An 18,860-nucleotide genomic window follows, 5' to 3' on the forward strand; every position below is an offset into this window, starting at 1 on the left:
GCACAGATCTTGGATGTTGTCAAGCTCCAGGCAAAGTTTTCTTGCAGTCCCCATGTAGACCAGTCTGCCATTTGAATAGGCTTGGTCTGGGTAATTGTTTCAAACTTTCATTTTACATGAAAAAATAACAAGACAGTTCTCGTTGGTGGAGGGAGTAATCGAATCTCTATGCATCTAAATATCCTCGGCAGTCTGTATTGTGTTTGTGTTATTCAGCAATGTGTGTTCTAATACTAGATAGACAATGTAAATGGGGATTTGATCTCCAGTGAAAGAGTACCTTAAGTGCTTCAGCCCAAATGTAATGCTGGATATGAAAAGGGGCCCTTTTCTGAAAGGGGATCTGATCCTTTCTTCCTCATTGCAGAGGGGTGGGTTATAGAGATAAGTTTGTCCTTTTCTCTTGGCAAAGTAGTCTCACTTGCACTTCTATTTATATTTGCTAATTTTCTACCCCACTACAGAAGTATATCCAAGAAGCCAGGAATCTGGGCAGCACTATTCGGCAGCCCAAACTGTCTAACCTCTCTCCATCAGTAATTGCACAAACAAACTGGAAGTTTCTGAAAAAAAGAATGCCGAAATAAGGTAATACAGAGACTATTTCTGTTCTCTTGCACCTCATATCCATCCTTTATAGACCATTTCTTGGCCAATATGTTTACCCCTCCCATCTGTTTCTGTTTTATCTGTATGAAGATTTTTGCGTGATAGTGAGAAATTCACAAAGAGAAAACGTATTTAGAAATTCTGCAAGGAGTGAAAACTTCATCAAGCAGATTTATGATAGCGAATGTAAAGAGACTGAATATTCTGATGGGTCTTTATCTCACTGCCCATGTCTATTATAGCTTATTTTAGTTATCACTAATGAGACTATACTATTTCAACAAGAGTGAATATTCCAAAGGAGAAGGTTATGGTGAAAATGCAGGAGCTTTTCTCATAACTAAAGGAAATGGGTTAACAAACTTCTGAAACATAAGTTTTCAAGCGCTTAACGAAGAAATTTGGCATTAGTTTGTAGGCATGCTTCACCAGTATATAGCTGACAATATATTCATCTGAATTAAATGTTAATGTTTATACTAACATAATAAAGAGAATAATTGTCAAATAGACACATTCTTGCCCTAAGTCAGTGGAGGTAATACAGCAATTGCATACAAATTCTTGTAATACCATGTTTAATACATGCATCTACTTCTAATTTCATTTTTGTTTTCTGTACGTACGAAACTGTCCAAATAATCCCCTTCACTTAATAGAGGCATAAGACAGTGAAAATTGATGAAGATAGGCTTGACTCTTTCACTGTGGGATTGCAACTCTAGGGAATGTAGTGAGCCTGCCGTTAGCAGAGAGAGAAGTTACCAGGGGAGGTGAGGAGAAGAAGCTAGAGACTAATTTAGAGTTCTTAATCTCAACTAAGACTGTACGTAGGTGCCTGAGGGACTATTACTCCTTTGAGGGTTACTCTAGAATAGCAACAAAGATGAAAAAATGTCTAAGAGATGAGCAGAAGTGATTCTCTAGTAAATTTTCCCTCCAGGTAGCTATATGATGAATATGTTGTGGCTGGGAGACTGTACTTTCAGAGTTGGTGAGAGCTTTATTGACTAGCATGAAATTGTGCACAATTTAGGAGAATGTGACTCATTGGGGAAACTCAAGAGAGGCACTCCAGAATGGATTTGGCTTAAACACAAATACCCTTCTGATGGAACAGGGTCTCACAGGAATGACGTATCCCCCTGCTACTTGGAAGCACTTGTGTGCATGTCCACCTCTCCTGGGAAGAGGCGGACATAGTGTACTGCTGCCAGTCCAGCACTCACTGGCCTTCAAAAACACCCAAGACTTGTGTTGCAAGGCCCTTGCTGCTAGGCCTCTAGCTTGTCAATGTGTGGCCTGCTATTCCCTTTGGGGTTACTCTGTGGAAGCTTATGTGCCCATTGAAGTGATCAACACTGGTGCTGCCATGGCTTGAAAAACAGGGATAAAAGAAATGCAGTCCTTCACTAGCTTCAGAAATACTGCATACACCCAGTTATTCTGCCACATCTTTGCTATCATGTGCTTCCTTGTTGGTTATTTTAAAAAGTGTAAGTGATCTTGGAAGTTCCTGTGAAAAATTAACTCTCTTTTGCCTTGTCCTTTTTGAGACCAAGAGGATGTTGGTTGAAAAAATGGGTCGAGAAGCTGTGGAGCTAGGTCATGGTGAAGTGAATATCACAGGTGTAGAAGAGAATACCCTGATAGCCAGTCTGTGTGACCTCTTAGAAAGGATATGGAGCCATGGTCTGCAAGTTAAACAGGTGAGGAACAAATATTCCTGTATGTTGCACAGTGCACTTTCCTAAAGTCACATTATGCTCTTCCTCTCTCCACTTTCAGAGGATACCTTTTGCATGTATACAGACATGTTAAAATACTTGTGTGTGTCCCCCAGCCTTTTTTATGTCAGTTACTGCCCCTTTGTCTGTCTCCACTTCTTGCTTTGGGGTATGTGGAAGTGCACATATAGATGTGTTCCACAGATAACTTCTTGAAAGACTTACTTTCTGTTTAACCTGGGGTTTTTGTTTAGTTTGGTTTGTGGGTTTTGGTGTTTTGTTGGGTTTTGGTTTTTTTTTTTTTTTTTTTAATAGGATGGTAAATAAAACTATTGCTGTGTTCTTAATACTTTCGTTACTGAAGTTGCATAGGCTTGAAGGCAGTGTATGCTAACGGTGCTGTTAAAGGGATATGGTACGGGGAATTTGTTTTCATGAAGGATAATTTAGTTTTTAAGAGTAAAACCCTTGCTATTTTGGTTCTTCCTGAATGATGTAGGCATAGTTAAGTGACATTGACAAGATTGCTAGTTAGAGGTGGTGTTTTTCGTATGAAATTAATAATTGTTTGTGGTGCTTTTCTGTTTGGAGTCACTTGTGGGACTAGATGGAGTTTGGAAGGCCTTTATCCTTTCCTCCTCCTTTGTACAAAACAATATCAAGGACAGTGTGGATTATAAATTTTTTAAAAGTATGTGCAGAATAAATGTACAGAATCCAGACAACTGTAATTCAGTATCTCTGTTCCCAGCACCCGAGCGCCAGTGTTTAAATCTGCTCTCCTTCAAACGATATAGCAGTTCTCTATGTGAAGATTTATCATGTGATTCTCTCCCTTCCCTCTTGTATATCACTTAGGATAGAAGCTGTACTGCTTTCGTCTTAGAAGACAGAGCATCAGTATACTCTGCTTCAACTCAGATTTGGGCCTTTCAGACCACCAGACGGCCAACCCTACATAAGGTTAATGCTTTGGATTGATTGCAGATGTTGGCAAACAGTGCTGAATGGTGGAATAAAGAGAGTGGTGGAATATAATAGAGGCCTGATGGAGGAAGTGCAGTGCGTCTTGTCTTATGATCCACAGGTTTTTTTTTTTTAAAAAAAAAAAGCACCACCAATTCTCTGTGTGCTCTGCCTTTATTAAATATGCAAAAGCCTGCTGTTTTGTACATCGATTTTACTTTATTTTTCAATAATAAGCCAATGAAGACTCTTCTTTCTCAGTTGCCCATAGTAATGAGGATGGCTTTCCTTCCACCAATCCCTGCTTTTACCTCTTCCCTGCTGATGAACCTTAATGGTCCTATATTGCTACCTACTGATTCTTCCAGATGAAGTGAATCCACACCTTCCTTTGCCCGGGGCAATGCAGGAGAGTTGTTGGATGTAGGGTCCAATGACTGAAGTAGTCTGAACTTTCAGAAGGCCTTGGTTATTCCCTTGCCTGTTCTCTGTCCCACTGCTTTCCTTAGGCTGTATTCCTTTCCCTTATAGATACATCTTGCATCATCATTGCTATTTGGTGAAGTTAAAGGAGAGTAACATGATGGTAAAGGAAGTGGGCAGATATATACTGCATGATTTCTTACATTCATCATGATTGTTGACATCTATTTGCTGCAGGATCCTTTGTTTGCTGCTTTATGTTGCAGTTCTCCTTGCTGTGGCAGCTAGTTGCTGAACACTAGACTGTGTGTGTATGTGTGTTTATTGTGAGAAATGCCATTTTGGATGTAACTGTTCCCTGGTTGATGTTTTTCATGCTCTCTTTTTATGTTTTTATAAGACCTGCAATTTTGGCTTTCCGTGTTGGATCTGTCAGGTTCACACATGAGGCATTGAGTTTCTCTGGATTTTTTTATATCTTCACTACTGAATGCATATTTTTAATAGATTTCTCTCAACACAGATGTTACAGACACCCTAGGCTTTATCTTCTGGAGGCATGCGACTTCTGGAATAATCCTTCATGGTTGTTTATTCTTTATGTCAACTGTAGTGAGCTATAGGATTGAAGTGTTCAGAGATTTTTAAGGGTAGTTTTTTAAAAAATTATTTCAGAGTTGAACCATAATTTACTGCACCTCCAGGGAGGCACTTATGTGATTTTTAGATTATGATGATAGTGCTAAATTGACAACTGTTGCTTTACAGTCATGGTTTCTTTCTGTACAAAGTTGTAAATAAAAATAAGGCTTTATAATATGACTGCTCTTCTGAAATGCAGAATTGCTAAGTCTTTACTGGAATTTCAAGTTAATATAATAATTTATGAAGATGATAAGTAATACTAATTAATTTCCTCTGTAAGTAATTCCAATTAATGTGCTGGAGAGCCCCTGTTCAGTTACTGCTGCCTTTCTGTGGCTTTGCAAGCTTTTGATTTATCATGCAAAATATTTTAGGATAAATCCAAGTATCTTTTTAGTTTGCCAGAGAAAGATTTCCTCACAGTCTGCTTTAAGCCACCAGAGATTTAAGAAAGCAACATGATGAGCGAGGTGCACCTTTTAACATCATCGATGGATTTTTCTTGGCCTAAATACTACATCCTAAATTGTAACTTCCAAGTTGGTTTTATAATGTATAGAGCTGGAGTATTCTTGCTGATAAGCTTTCATTGTCCTGCTTGTGGTTTGGGTTGTCTTTTCTTACTGTGTTTGTGATTGTCCAAGTCCTTTGCGTGATGAAATTGAGGAGGGGTCTTTTATGGTTCTGAAAACTGACAGCATGCACCTGATAGCCCTGAATTACCCTGAAGGGAACAAGACTTGGTCTATGTGTAAGATTGGCTTACTCAGGCTGGCTCTATATCTCTTGTCATTTCACTGCTGGAGAGGCAGGGGGGGAAAGACACAAAGTACAGGTTACGGCCTCGGAACTCTGCTCATACATAGTGTTTTACAAGCCTTTAAATGCTTTCTTGTCATGTTAATGAACTATGAGAAACGAAGTTCAATTGACTTCTTCCTATTACCAGAATTATTAGATCCCAGTAGTCTGACTCTTTCTTTCTCAACCTCTTTACAGCTCCTGAGCACCTCCAACTTGTGTCTCATTCTTGTTTTTTACCAATGACTTTATAGGGAGAAACATATTTAAAACAAGTTTTTTAATGGCAGATACTTTCAGTGATGATTTAAACATTTTATTCAGCTGATAGTGATTTCTTTAATTTTTTTTTTTTTAATTTTAGGGAAAATCTGCTTTGTGGTCTCATCTGTTACACTACCTAGAAAACAGACAGAGAAAAACTACATCAGGCAGCTTCAGTACCTCGGGTAAGATTGGCTTCTGCTGAAAGAAGATGATAAACTATGAGTAAGAGCTGCCTGCAGATTTGCACCATGCAGAGATTGTTTCCTTGGAAATATGCTTCACTCGATATAACGGAATCAAGTATTCCATCCACTACAGAATTAATATGGACCTGGTGTATTGTCTCAATATATTTTGTGAAAAAGAAATTTGTTTGGATTGAGCCCACTTGTTTGGGTCTGAATACATGAGAAATACCTGATGTTTCAAAGATAGGCTTTAAAATAGATTGCTCCGACACACCATCCTCCATATGACATATAGTCACTGCATGACTGGCAAAGCATATTATGTTATGGATGGGGGTGGAAAGCAAGTGTAAGCATATGAAATTGTGCTGTACATCCTGAAGTTTTACATTCCCTCTTGAAAAACAACTGAACAGTAGGCTTATTGTTTAAAAGAAAAAGACATTTAAAAAAATACAAAAAACACTGAAGAAACCTATTTGATTTGTGTTATATCAAGTGTTGCAGTAAAAGTAATGTTGCACATAAGATCCGCTTGTAGTCTGTTTCTAAGGTTGTTAATGTAATTTTTAAACAATGCTTCTTGTGTCAGATCAGGGCATAGGGTATAACTTTGGAGAGAACAGTGGGTTTGGGGGAGGTGGTGTGTGCTTTTTCTTTCTTTTTCTTTATTAAAATTGTTATAGGCAAAGAGCTGAGCATTACTAACATGCACAAGGTCCTGTAACCTGTAAGCAATCAAAACCAAAGATTTGGAAAGTATTAAGGTCTCCTGAATGTCACTTGGTCCATAGTGTTTTTGCATATCAGACTGAAGTTATGATCAGCTTTATGTTTTCTAACTTGGGTTTGAAGGCAGGGACGGTATTTAATATACAACTTGATTCTAGAGTGGAATTTGAAAGATAAGAGTTATAATATTGCTTAAGAAACCCCAAAATATGCTATTTTAAAAAGTGGTGGTGTAACAGGAGTGTACAAAGTGGTAGATCAGTTAAGCACATGTGTGGTGTACTGAGTAAAACATGTTGAAGACTGTTTTCTGGTGTCAACAGTGCCAGTCAATTTTACTAAGTAGAAAGAAAATAGGGTAGTCTTTAGAAAATAATTCTTGATTAGTATATGTCTTAAGCCATTTGATGTCATACCAATTTCAGCTGAATCTAAGCTCATTAATGTGTTAATGCTCAGCGTGTGCTGATCTGCATAACCATCTGCGTAGCATCTTAGATTTTCATGTAATTTGAAGTGGAAATACACCACTATCTTCACGGAGCAGTGAGTAAACAATAATGCAAGACTGCAAGTTAGTATTTATTCACTTTCTTTTTATATTGATTTAAAAATCTTTAGATGGATTTCCACTAACAAATTCTGTTCTTCTGAATCTAGGAATACTTCTTGATTCGGAAAGGAGAAAGTCTGATACTAGTCCAGCCATGTCGCCTCTTAGAATCTCTCTCATCCAGGATATGAGGTGAGTGTAAACTATTAAAACCAACAGAGAAAACCCGTGAGATTTGCACACTTGTTTCTGTGTATAATGCATACCATACAGAAATGTCTGTTTCATACATCAGGAGCGGGATGTAAGGAAGAAACCTGCTGATCTGTTTTAAGTATATAGTGCAACCTTTTCATTAACCTTTACAGAACAGTTTCATACTGAGCAGATTTTATATTGTCGCAGCTACTAGCATATAGAAATACCCTGACACAGTTTTCATCTTTTTGTAAGTATTCTGTATTGTTTTATTTCCAGAGAGGTGGGTGTAACATGTATTTTCTCAGTCATTGCCAAGTTGGTTGCGTAGCTCTGAGCTTCGTTCTTGTGTCTCAATGAAGAAAGCATTTTAAATAACTTGTTTGATCTGAAGAATGGGTTTGTCTAACATTGAGCACTGTAGTGTGAATAAAACTATAACTTCTGCTCAATGCCCTCTTCTCAGTAAATCAAAAAACAATATGCAGAACTTCTAAATTAATTTTGAAAGGATTTTTCTTTCCTCCTTTTTCCTTACCAACATCTAACTTTTTCAGCAGGGAGGAGTGAATTGAGGATCTTCAAGGGACATGCTTGTCCTTTCAAGATACACAATTTGTGTCTTGTATGCAAGAAAAGCTACTTCTGAGCATGCAAAGATGGTATTTAATTTTCCAAAGCATTCAGCCATAAATATTGCAGTGATAAGGTCCAGAATGATTCTTAAATCATGTGAGGCAATAGGCCTGGTTTAGAATTTTGTAAATAGGGCACTGCGTTGCAGATATTTCCTGTTCAGGCTGTTATTCTTTTTGAGCTAGATATGCAAGGAATTTAGATACTGCTGAATATTAAGGTGGTCATGCCTATTTTTCCAGTAGTTTGCCTGATATTTTGCATTCTTGGCAAAATTCCTTCTTCAGCCTAGCTTGGTTCCAAAGAATTGTTGCTCTTTGAAAATACTGGGCAGTGTCTTTTTTTTTTTTTCTTCTTCTTTTCAGGCATATCCAGAACATTAGTGAGATCAAAACAGATGTTGGCAAGGCCAGAGCCTGGGTTCGTCTCTCTATGGAGAAGAAGTTGCTCTCTAGGCATCTAAAACAGCTGCTTTCAGATCATGAACTCACAAAGTAAGATGGTTTATCTTGGGCAAAGCTTTTAAAAATTAAGCCTGTTTAGTTGTTTGACTTCAAAACCCCAGAAGTGCCTATTCTTCCATCTGCTTAGCAGTGTGCAAAAGGAATAGAACAAACTAGCCTTCCAAGTGTATCTCTGTGCCTGTGTATGGGCTATTTGGGAATTATGATTTAATGCTGGGATTCTTCAGATACAGAATCAGTTCTGTCAGCATAGGCTGCCTGTGCCTTCCAGGTGAAATCTTCAAAAATTACTGGGGATTAAATGAAACAGGGTGCAAGTCCAGACACCACTACTTTGAGTCAAGCTTTTTATCTTGGCCTCCTTTCTGTAACTGTGGGATATTTTGTTTTCCCTGGATTGTTTGTGTGTTTTTGCAATGCATGACAAAGTGCACCTTAGGTTCTTGTATGCAGCTCTGTCACAATACGAAGAGTATAAAGGCACATCCAGATGCGCTTCTGTGGTTAGTGCGACTCAGAGTGACTGTTCCTTAGCTTCTCACTTCTGTCTCCAAATCTGAGATGCTCTTGTAACTCTTTTCAGTGCCATGTAAAATAATGTAGATAAAATCAACTTCAGGTGTGGTTTAAGAGGGCAGATGAATGGTGTACATGCAGTACCTTGAAGGTGACTGTGAAGGCTGTGATGATTGTTCTTGCATCTCATTTTGGGGCAATGAGCTCAAGATGAGATCTGGTAATCTTTCCAGCTCAATCTTTCAGAACATGATTGTCCACATCTCTAGATCAAATTGACAGTGTCTCAGCTTTGTTTGTCGTCTCCTACACAGTAAGGTTTTGCATTTATAGCCTGCTTAAGAACATAAGGTGAATTGCTTTTGTAATAGTCAAATATCTGCTATTATGGTACTTTTTTTTTTGTTTTTTATTACTTCTCCTAAATGTTTCACAATATGTGACTTTCAATTCCTTGTATATGAAGTCATAAAAAATTATGAAAAGACCCCAACCATTGAGACCCAAACCACTATTTATAGAGTAATTGTACTATAGGAAGAAAATGGGAGAAGTGTATGAAGTATGGGGGGGAGGAGGATGTGAGTGAGAACTGAATTCTTGAACCTGGAGAGAGTTCCAAATACTGCTGGCTTAAACTCTGTCAAAAGTACTCTGTTCTAGTGCTTCTTATAAGTACGCATCCTGAAGAGCAAAAGGAGGAATGCTCAGCACAAGGACTTATTTACTTGGTGATATTCAGAGCACGTGTATATTTTATTATCCTTGTAAACATAAATAATTCTTCTGTAAATAGTTGCACAAATCAGAGTACAGGCCATATTTAATACTAATTGTTTCAAATTGTAACAATTTGAGGTTTATTTAGTGTAACCTGTACAGGAAAAAAAAAAGTACTTCTGATAAGGTTGGGTATACTGTTTAATGTGTGGAAATTAAAGGTTCTCTTGTATGCGCCCTGGTAATCATCATTAGCTTTAATTGAAGACTTCTTTCTGGAGACAGCTTAACCTATGCTGTCTAGTCGTCTTGTCCTCTCTTCCTGCTCACACCATTTTCCAAGAAATGTCTTTCCTCCCTCAATCCTCCTGAACCCCAACTGTTAATTATTTGAGATTTGCCTTGTATTGAATTATGTTGGACTTTCTGATGAAGCTGTGGCCTTCCAACAGCAAGCAAGGAAAAGTTGAAGGACAGAGTGAGGACAGCTAATAAATCTACCTGTATCTCTAAATTAAGGTTAGGCCTCTCTAGCGAAGTCAACAGTCCAGACCAGGTTAAATTTAGCATGCAGAACAAGTGCTGTGAGGGGACTTCTCGCACACCACCACACTCCACACCTTCCTGGGTAATCTTGTGTGCTTTGTGCTGCCTATTTAGATATCCTACTTAAAGAAAGGTGTTCTAGGCAGCATGGATTTAAAGTGTGCTCCATTTGTTGTTTTTAGGGGAAATAGTGCCAAGTTCAGTGAGGTACTAAAGTAATTGTGCAGCTTCTGCCATTTTACTGTTATAACGTGATTGTGTGGTGTGCTTTTTTGAAGCAACTGTTTGATATTTTAGTTAACCCATTCTCTTCACTTGGCATTTGCTAAAAAAATGTAAGAAAACTGAAACACATCTGGTTTCTTTCTGGTCTGCAAGGGGGCTAGAGTTAGGGAACAGAAGGAAAACACAGCTTCACTCCCCCAAGACCTTTATGTGCACCAGTAAACTGAGAAATCTTACACTTTGGAAAGGCAGGACAGCACATACCCTTGTGGACAGCCTGTCTAAACTTGTGGTTCAGATTGTTCAAATGAAACATGGACATGATCACCCGTGAGACCTTTGTGGGTTTGCTACTCTCATGGCTACAGGCAGGCTATTTTGATTTAAGGCTCAGTATCTTTATTTCTGTTGAACATTTCTTATCAGTCTCTAGTGTTGTGTTTGTTATGTGAGAATATGTGTGTGTGCTAATCATCACTGATCTGTTTTGCAAATTTCTGGCTTGTGAGTCACTCGCTGACTTTTTTGGAATTGATATATGAAATTAAGGGGAATTATCAGGATGCCCTCCTGGCAGGAACAAACCTATCCATGGCTGTGTCAGCATTTCTAACACCTAATTTGTGCATTCATGATGTTTTGAATATTCCTTTAGTGTCAGTTGGATTTTGATGCATCTTGGCATGCTCTTTCTTTATGATTATTCACCGACAGTGGTATTATTTATTGGTTGCATAATTAACAAAAATAGTGGTGATTGCTACATAAAGTAAGTAACCTGAAGAGTGTTTTCCCATCAAAATTTGCACTTGAAAAGGTTGAGGTTGTAAATTCTCTTGCAGGTTTCTCATTTGCAAGTCTTGCAGTATTAAATCCTCTAATGTGTCTGAGTAATTTTAGTAAGTATATAAGATTGTTTCCGTTTACAGTATATTCTTCTGCATAGGTGTTAGTGTCTCCATTAGTGAGAGGAGGCTACTGAGCTACATCTTTAGATATTTCTGCTTAAAAGAAGTTGCAGTTCTTTGCAGAGTTGCAGTCCTAGCAAAGAGTTTGCAGTCCAGTGAAAGGGAACAGTAGGGCTTTAGTAGGACTTCGCATGCTTATGATTTTGGTTATGTCAGGAGCTGTGTGCTGTCAACACTGAAGCTATACCATAGCACATATACCCCGTGCCAGTGGTTGTAGGCCCTGGGTTACCACCTATAACCCAATACAAGCAGATAGCCCCGGTGTTTGCCCTAGTGTCCTTTGCAAACAGTTTTCTAACTGGCTTTGTCATGTGCTGCAGGACTCTCCCACGGCAACATCTGCTCAGAAGTAAGTTACAGGGACTCTCTTTACTTCAATTATGTCATTTCACATGGGCAAAAAAGTCAGAGAATTTTTTCCAAGAAAGTACAAAAGCCCTTTTTCTATCTTTAGGGATGGTTTTGGGTGGGAGAAGACCCTTAGACGGCCCCAAACCTTGCTTTTGAGGAGTGGAAAATAGTGTGGAGTATTGGATTGATGCACTTGGGAAACTTCAGACTTGCAGAGTCAACATACCTTGGCACATTATATACTGTTGGATCTACCAGTATCACTTGTCATTTGTAATCGCTTGGATAGTCTTTATGGTTTACCTAATAAATATGCATAATAGAAAACATTTCACTGAAAGCATCTTGTTACTATGACAGATTATTTGTTTTGCTTTGTCAGAAAACTCTACAAGCGTTATGCATTCCTCCGCTGTGATGATGAGAAAGAACAATTCTTATATCATCTCCTGTCATTCAATGCTGTTGATTACTTTTGCTTTACCAATGTTTTCACAACAATCTGTAAGTATTTGCTTTCCCTGGAACTCTGATTTTCAGAGTTGGTTGAGTCCTTATCCAAAATTCTAACCAGCTCTGAGCCACATGCCTTAATGTAATTGTTCTGCTTTTTTTCCTGGTGTCTATCTCTGTATGCTTTATCACTATTTATCTGATCCTCTCTGGTGGGCAGTAGTGTGTCTCTGTGTGTCACTACAGGCTTTCGTTTCTAACTTGGTAAAACATGGGCAGCTTTAATCCTTTTAGTTGAGGGAGTTCTCAACAGAAAATTTTGTGGTAGGCTTTTTGCATCATGCTAGATAAGAACAGTATGGATTGTTCATTATCAAGGTAAGAATGTTAACTAACACATGCTAGGAATTAAAAAGAAAACAAACAAAAAAGTTTCCCTTTTCGTGCTCAGCCTACTTTACCGCACGCCTGCGGCTGAGTTTGGGATAACAATGAAATGCCCATCGAGGGCCGCATCAGAGCTCTGCAACACATTGAAGTACTTTTGTTTTAAAAAAGATGCCCTGTTGTTGCTGATGCTTAAATGTGTTACAGCGTTCTCATGCATTTGTGTGCCTGTAGCCACAGGACCTCACTAGTATGGCACAGTAAGTAGCAAGGCTTATAAAATTGGGGCCCCCATGGTAGGAGCTGCTCTTGATGGTATGTTATGTTCCATGTCTGAGTGTATGAAAGGCAAAGCAAGCAGGCACCTAAGCAAAATAGGTTTTGATCTTCTTGTGGGGGAGGTTCTGAACAGTACCAAGATCTGGTCTGCTGGATGCAGTTAAATTGTCACTTACTTTAAGACTATCAGCACAGGAACTAAAAAGGAAAACATTTTAATTCATTCTTAAATGCTACGAGCATCAAGCTTTTAAGGAAATCCAACCACCAAATGCTTTCTTGAGGGCACTGACAGCTGAGGAGACATTGAGGGAGAAATGTATTAAATGCCTCAGCTGAAAAGCATAATCCATTTATGCACTATAAAAGAAGGGCAGATCGCCAAGAAACACAATGACTGTTCAGATAATTGGATTTTGTTATAGAAGTTTGGTTAATAGGGGGCTGTGCATGAGCTGCTAGGCAATTGAAGAGCACATGCGTTTCCTCAGGAGCGCATGCCTCCTGAGTCGGTGAAGGGGCTGTAACTCGGGTGATACTATGTTGAATTAGTCACTGGTAAACCAGGGGACTAGAAAGTGTGTGAGCATGTGTGTGGTGCCCCAGTCAGAGGGCAAAAAAGTTGTTTGTTCTTTTTAAAATCAAGAAATCTTACAGTTAACGTAACTAAGAGCAGCATGGTACAGAGACGCTTGCAGTATTATAATGTATTTTCACTGAATTTGTTCAGCCACAGTAGTGAATGCTGCTGCAAGCAAGCCCTGCAAGCAAAGGCTTTGGTTAGTAATTGAATGGGAATTGGTGTTAGTTGTGTAGTGTGTGTACATGCACACACAAAAGCAGGCAATTAGGAGTTGAGTTGCATGCTGAGCTACAATGTAGTCCTGGATACATGAATATTCTGTCTTTGCTTCCTTGTCTCTAACTGGGGACAAGTAACCATCTTCATGACATGTTTTGAGGCTGGTATATGAAAAATTATTGTACCCATGTGAAGGCATTATTCCATCCATATTTCTTTTTTCATTTGACAGTGTTTTGCTATCAGCTCTGCTTCTTAATGATTGCTGTGTGTACACTTCCTGATTGTCTATCAGTGCTTAGTGTGCAAATGTTAGCATGATTAAATAGCAGCTCTGGTGTTGCTTTAACATTTCATGGTACTGCAGTATTATTTTATGACTTATCTTTCCCCTCTCCATTAAAGATGTTACACAATTATCCTTCTTAATTTTTGAAGTGTGATTTCTTCTTGTGTTTGCAGTGATACCATACCACATATTGATTGTTCCTAGCAAGAAACTCGGTGGCTCAATGTTTACAGCCAATCCTTGGATTTGTATCTCGGGAGAATTGGGTGAAACAGGAGTCCTGCAGATTCCCAGGAATATATTAGAAATGACTTTTGAGGTTTGTATTGCTTGATTTAAAAAAAAAAAATAATGCTTTGGATGTTCTGTTTGTCCACTTGTAAATTCTCCCCTTGCTGTACTATCTTGCCATACATTTCATATCTTTAGTCTATGTGGTTAGTCACAAATAATTCCTGTGCCTGTACGTAGCAAATTTAATCTATATTTAATAACACACAGAGCAAAATGACTGACAAATCCTTAGTGCAAGGATGGACAAGACTGTCTTTATATTACAACCTTGTGCTGTAATGCTGGGAGGTGTCATACCCTCTTCTGTTGGAAACAAGTGATTCTGCTCTGATTTTTGTGTATGTGCATGCTTTGGCTAAAATTTAATTGAAAAATCTAGTTCAGCGGATGTTTTTCTCTGCTGATCAAAATAGTATTTAGTAAAACAAAGCAAACAATCAAAAACATATAAAGCAACATACCCCTAAAAAGTCCAGAATCAATCATGCAGTCAGAAAAAGAGAATCACGTTTCTGATCCACTGTCTGAGCGTGTTCTCTAATATTTTACTCCTCCAATACACTCCTCTCTTTCAGTTTACTCTGACAAACTCTTTGTTTAATTTGCAGTGCCAGAACCTGGGAAAACTGACCACAGTGCAAATAGGACATGACAATTCAGGGCTGTATGCGAAGTGGCTAGTGGAATATGTTATGGTCAGAAATGAAATAACAGGGCATACTTACAAGTAAGTATCATCCTGACATTTCATGTTGGGTAAGTAGAATTTCTGCAGGGAGCTGGCACAGTAGGGCTTTTTTGATTAGAAAGGTCTTATCTCCTAGAACTCTGTGTCTACAGCTGCTGCTACCTGAAGGCATAGAAAGGTCATTTGGCTTCTGACATTAAACAAGCTGTGATTCTTACAAAATTAAACAGAATTTTCAGTTTGCAGATGCTCATGTCTAGCCTCCAAATATTGATGGAGAATATGAGTTGACTGTTATGTATCTTAAAAATAATCTACCTTGAGGCCAAGGAAGAAATGGCAAGTTCAAGCTTGCTGCTTACCAAATATGGGTGGTGTTTTATATTAAGGCTGAGTGCTCTAGGTGTATAGAGAGATCTTTGGACACAAGCTGGAGCACAAGGGCTTATGAGTGTTAGAAACCTGTCTTTGCATAGTGAAAGTAAAGGAACGAGACTTACATTAAGAATCAAATTTATTTGTGTTAGGTACAGCATAGTTTGATGCCCTGTCCTTTGTTTAGAGAAACCGTCAGTTCTCTGTCCAGTTTGTTTGTAATTAAACTAAGAGGCCAGATTCTGGTTTTAGATGCTGTTCAGTTTTCCAATTAAACAGACATCAACATTTGTTCACAGAAAGTGATAATGAGCAAGTGAGCATGTGTGCTTTCTAGTGTCCGATTTAATATCCCAATTTCAATAGATGTATTGGTCTTTGAACATTTAAGTATATGTGTGGGGTTTCTTTTGTGGCGGGCCTGCTATGTAACATATTCAAATAAAGCACACCCATATATAGTGTCTAATGGGTCTGCCCCTCCTACCTCTTTTCCTCTGCAGCCCTTAAATCATGTGCTACATATAGGACCTAAGACAAAATCCACCACTGTTTGCTTGGCGGATTAACTAGCGCGACATGTAGCACAAACCTGGAACTGAAAAGCTGTTTTACTTTTGCTCCCTCTGCTGGCAAAATCCAAACCCAAGACTGTTTATTTGTTCCTAGATAAGTAAAGTGTTTCTAGTAACTATGCTAGCAGAATTTGGGGTTTATGCAACTGCAGTTGAAAGTCTTTGGTATGGAATCCAATATGGGTTGAAGGACTTGATCCAAATACCTCCTTTTTGTTCTTAGGTTTCCCTGTGGAAGGTGGCTTGGAAAGGGAATGGATGATGGCAGCTTAGAGAGGATCCTGGTGGGAGAGTTGCTGACTTCCCACACTGAGGTTGATGAGCGGCAGTGCCGAACCCCTCCTTTGCAGCAGTCACCAAGCATGATCAGAAGATTTGTCACTATATCGCCAAACAATAAGCCAAGTGAGTGGTGGGGGTTGTCTTGTCTTGTTCTGTACTGCATCATCACCTAAGGAGAGCTGCTCACAAACAGAACTGTAGGGTTTTTTGTATTTTAGAACTGTAGCTTGGAGAGGACGTGTGAAACTCACTTAGCCAAACCCCTGTCTCAAAGTCCGGCTAACTTCCGAGTTACAATCCTGAGCGACCTGTTCTATCTACTCAAGTTTTGAAAGTCTCCAAGGATGAAAGGAAGCTATCTCTGGACTCCTCGTCCAGTGCTTAGCTGCCCTAGTGGTGTTCTCTTTATTCTTGTCCTTCATCTGTGGAGTGAATGCTATGGAGGAAGGTAGAAATTTGCTGTCCTGTCTGTATTTATCCTTCATGGATGAAAAAGCTTGCTAGTGGTTTCTACTTGTGAACTTCAGTTTTCTATTGAGATTGCTATTCTGGGGTTGTCTTATTCCTGATAAATCAGGTAGTTACTTTGGTTCCAAGCATGCTTGAGTTTACAGTGAAACTGTCGCAGGAAATATTTCCAGGATGCCTAGATTTTGTGGTCCTAACCAAAGCACATCTCCTGTTCTTGGGTTTGGGACCTGGTCTGAAAATGCATATAATATGTAAAAAGCATTTCCACCTGATATTGTGTTGAAACATCACAGTGTTAACTTCAATATCGAACCAAACCATCTCCATTTCTACCCCCTCCACAGTAAATAAAAGTAGAATTGGATTTCTGTTACCCACAGTCCAGCACCTTTTCACTAACAGCATAGGTTATACTGGTTCATGCTTTTTTTTTTTTTTTTGTGTGTGGTATGCCTTATCCCTCATGCATAGGTACAATTTCTAAAGCTGTTACAGAGTGACTGGGTATAGTTTTCTATTTTGCAGAGTTAAATACTGGTCAGATACAAGAAGCTATTGGTGAAGCTGTCAACGGTATTGTCAAGCATTTCCACAAGCCAGAGAAGGAGGTGAGGAGTTGGGTTGTCTATGTAGTGGCACTCCTGCCTTAAAACTCTTACTAGTAAGCATTGTAGAATATATAACAGAAATAACTAAACTGAATGAACAGCCATCTGTTTGAAAATTCCTTAAGTGGAGCAAAAATGAGATACTGAGACTACACAGTTGGAATAGTACGTCCTCAAGTACCTCAGTTTTGCTGCTAACTGGAACATTCTGTTAATTTAAGTGTTAACATTGTGTTATTGGAAATTGTGTTATTAGTCAACTAGATTAACTGGTATTTTACATCTACACTGAATACTGGGTAGGCTTTTTTATGCCTGTTTTGCTTTATCTTTGCTACTTAAAACATGAAAAACCATGGGCCACTTTAAGAAGACAAAAGAAACAGAAGTTGTCCCCCCCCCGTCCCCTTCCCAAATGATGCAGAAGTGCTGTCAGAGACTCTGGTACACTTATACATTATACACCTAATCATCTTAACTGACACAGGAGTTATTTCCTGAAAGAAACTTAAGAAGCATGCCTCTGTCAAAGCATCAAAATCCAGCCGTCTGTGAGCAGGAGTGGTGTAGGGCAGTGCTGGCTCCTACATGGGTATCTCTTGAAAGTCATTAATTTTTTACAGATAGGTCCTCCCATTCCCTCTGTATCTATCTTTTCTAAGTTCAGCATAGCATGGCAAATTAATATACAGTATAATTCTGGTTGATGATCACAGTTACGCAATAACCTCAAGTGGTCACGTGCAGGTTTTGCTAAATAGAATTTACCATCGTGCTCTAAAGTAGAATTTGTGTTTTTTTCTGAAGTTTAAAAATTTCTTCAAATGTTGTTTTTGTTGATAAGCAAACAGTCTGAGGCACCTGCTACAATGGACCTGTGATCTTTATTACTTAGTAAAAGAGGAAAATATTTCCTTAATTTTCTGTACGGTGGTTATTATTACAGGTAAAACGTGCTTATGATCTTGATCTTGGTCTTTTTGTGGCTTCATTTGATGATGAGGCCCTGAGACCACTTTCTTCAGCCTCATTCTTCGAGAGGTCAACAAATTTTTGAATGCTCAGGACTTGAGAGCTGGGCCATCCTGTCTGGAGGCACTGATTGATAGTAGACTGTAACTTTGGGCATCTATTTATTTAAAAACTGGTCTCAGTAGTAGATGCATGAGACACTTTTGTGTCCCGGGCTTCCAAACTGAGATACTAAGTGTGTGTGCTTTCTGCGTGTGCTTGGCAGAGAGGCAGCCTGACGCTGTTGCTGTGTGGAGAAAGTGGACTTGTTTCAGCTCTTGAGCAAGTGTTTCAGCATGGATTTAAATCACCAAGACTCTTCAAAAATGTCTTTATTTGGGACTTCTTAGGTAAGTGTGAGGAAGACATACCAGAGCCTGCTTGTGTCTTCAAAATATATCCATCCGTGTGCATTTTCATTGCCACTGTGTCTCAGCTGGTGTGAACAGCATACTTCTTGAAGGCATCTCATCGGCATCTCCTTATATCATCATTTGACTGTAGCATCTCAAAATTCAGTAGATATTGGAACCACTTTAGCACTGTTCACAGGGAAGGAAGTGGGATCCCAGTTTTACACATGGGGAACACAGGACTGAACACAGTGCCTAGACATAATAATTCAGGGAGTTAATAGATAAGCTTTGTAACTATTCCCTCCGTGACACAGATGCTCATGCTGAGTTTCCAGTGGTGCGATATGGGCATCAGATAGCCTTATGGATTTGTAAGCATGCTTACAGGGAAACCATTATGCTGAGATGGTATTAAACTTAATCATCTAAATTTGAAGGTCATGGTACCTAAT

General features: G+C 38.9%; 1 protein-coding gene across 1 annotated transcript in view; it reads left to right on the top strand.

Moving 5' to 3' along the window:
• DENND5A (DENN domain containing 5A) overlaps positions 1-18,860 on the top strand; it is a 76,567-nt gene that overhangs the window by 56,495 nt on the left and 1,212 nt on the right. The window contains 13 exon segments of the mRNA XM_035891027.1: positions 465-568; positions 570-588; positions 2,166-2,318; positions 3,195-3,299; positions 5,536-5,620; positions 7,019-7,103; positions 8,111-8,239; positions 11,921-12,042; positions 13,922-14,067; positions 14,651-14,769; positions 15,904-16,085; positions 16,959-17,041; positions 18,279-18,402. Coding sequence (XP_035746920.1) covers positions 465-568; positions 570-588; positions 2,166-2,318; positions 3,195-3,299; positions 5,536-5,620; positions 7,019-7,103; positions 8,111-8,239; positions 11,921-12,042; positions 13,922-14,067; positions 14,651-14,769; positions 15,904-16,085; positions 16,959-17,041; positions 18,279-18,402 — 1,456 coding nt within the window.

The sequence above is a fragment of the Egretta garzetta genome, unplaced genomic scaffold (assembly GCF_000687185.1).
Source record: "Egretta garzetta isolate BGI_Z169 unplaced genomic scaffold, ASM68718v1 scaffold133, whole genome shotgun sequence".
Lineage (NCBI taxonomy): Eukaryota > Metazoa > Chordata > Aves > Pelecaniformes > Ardeidae > Egretta > Egretta garzetta.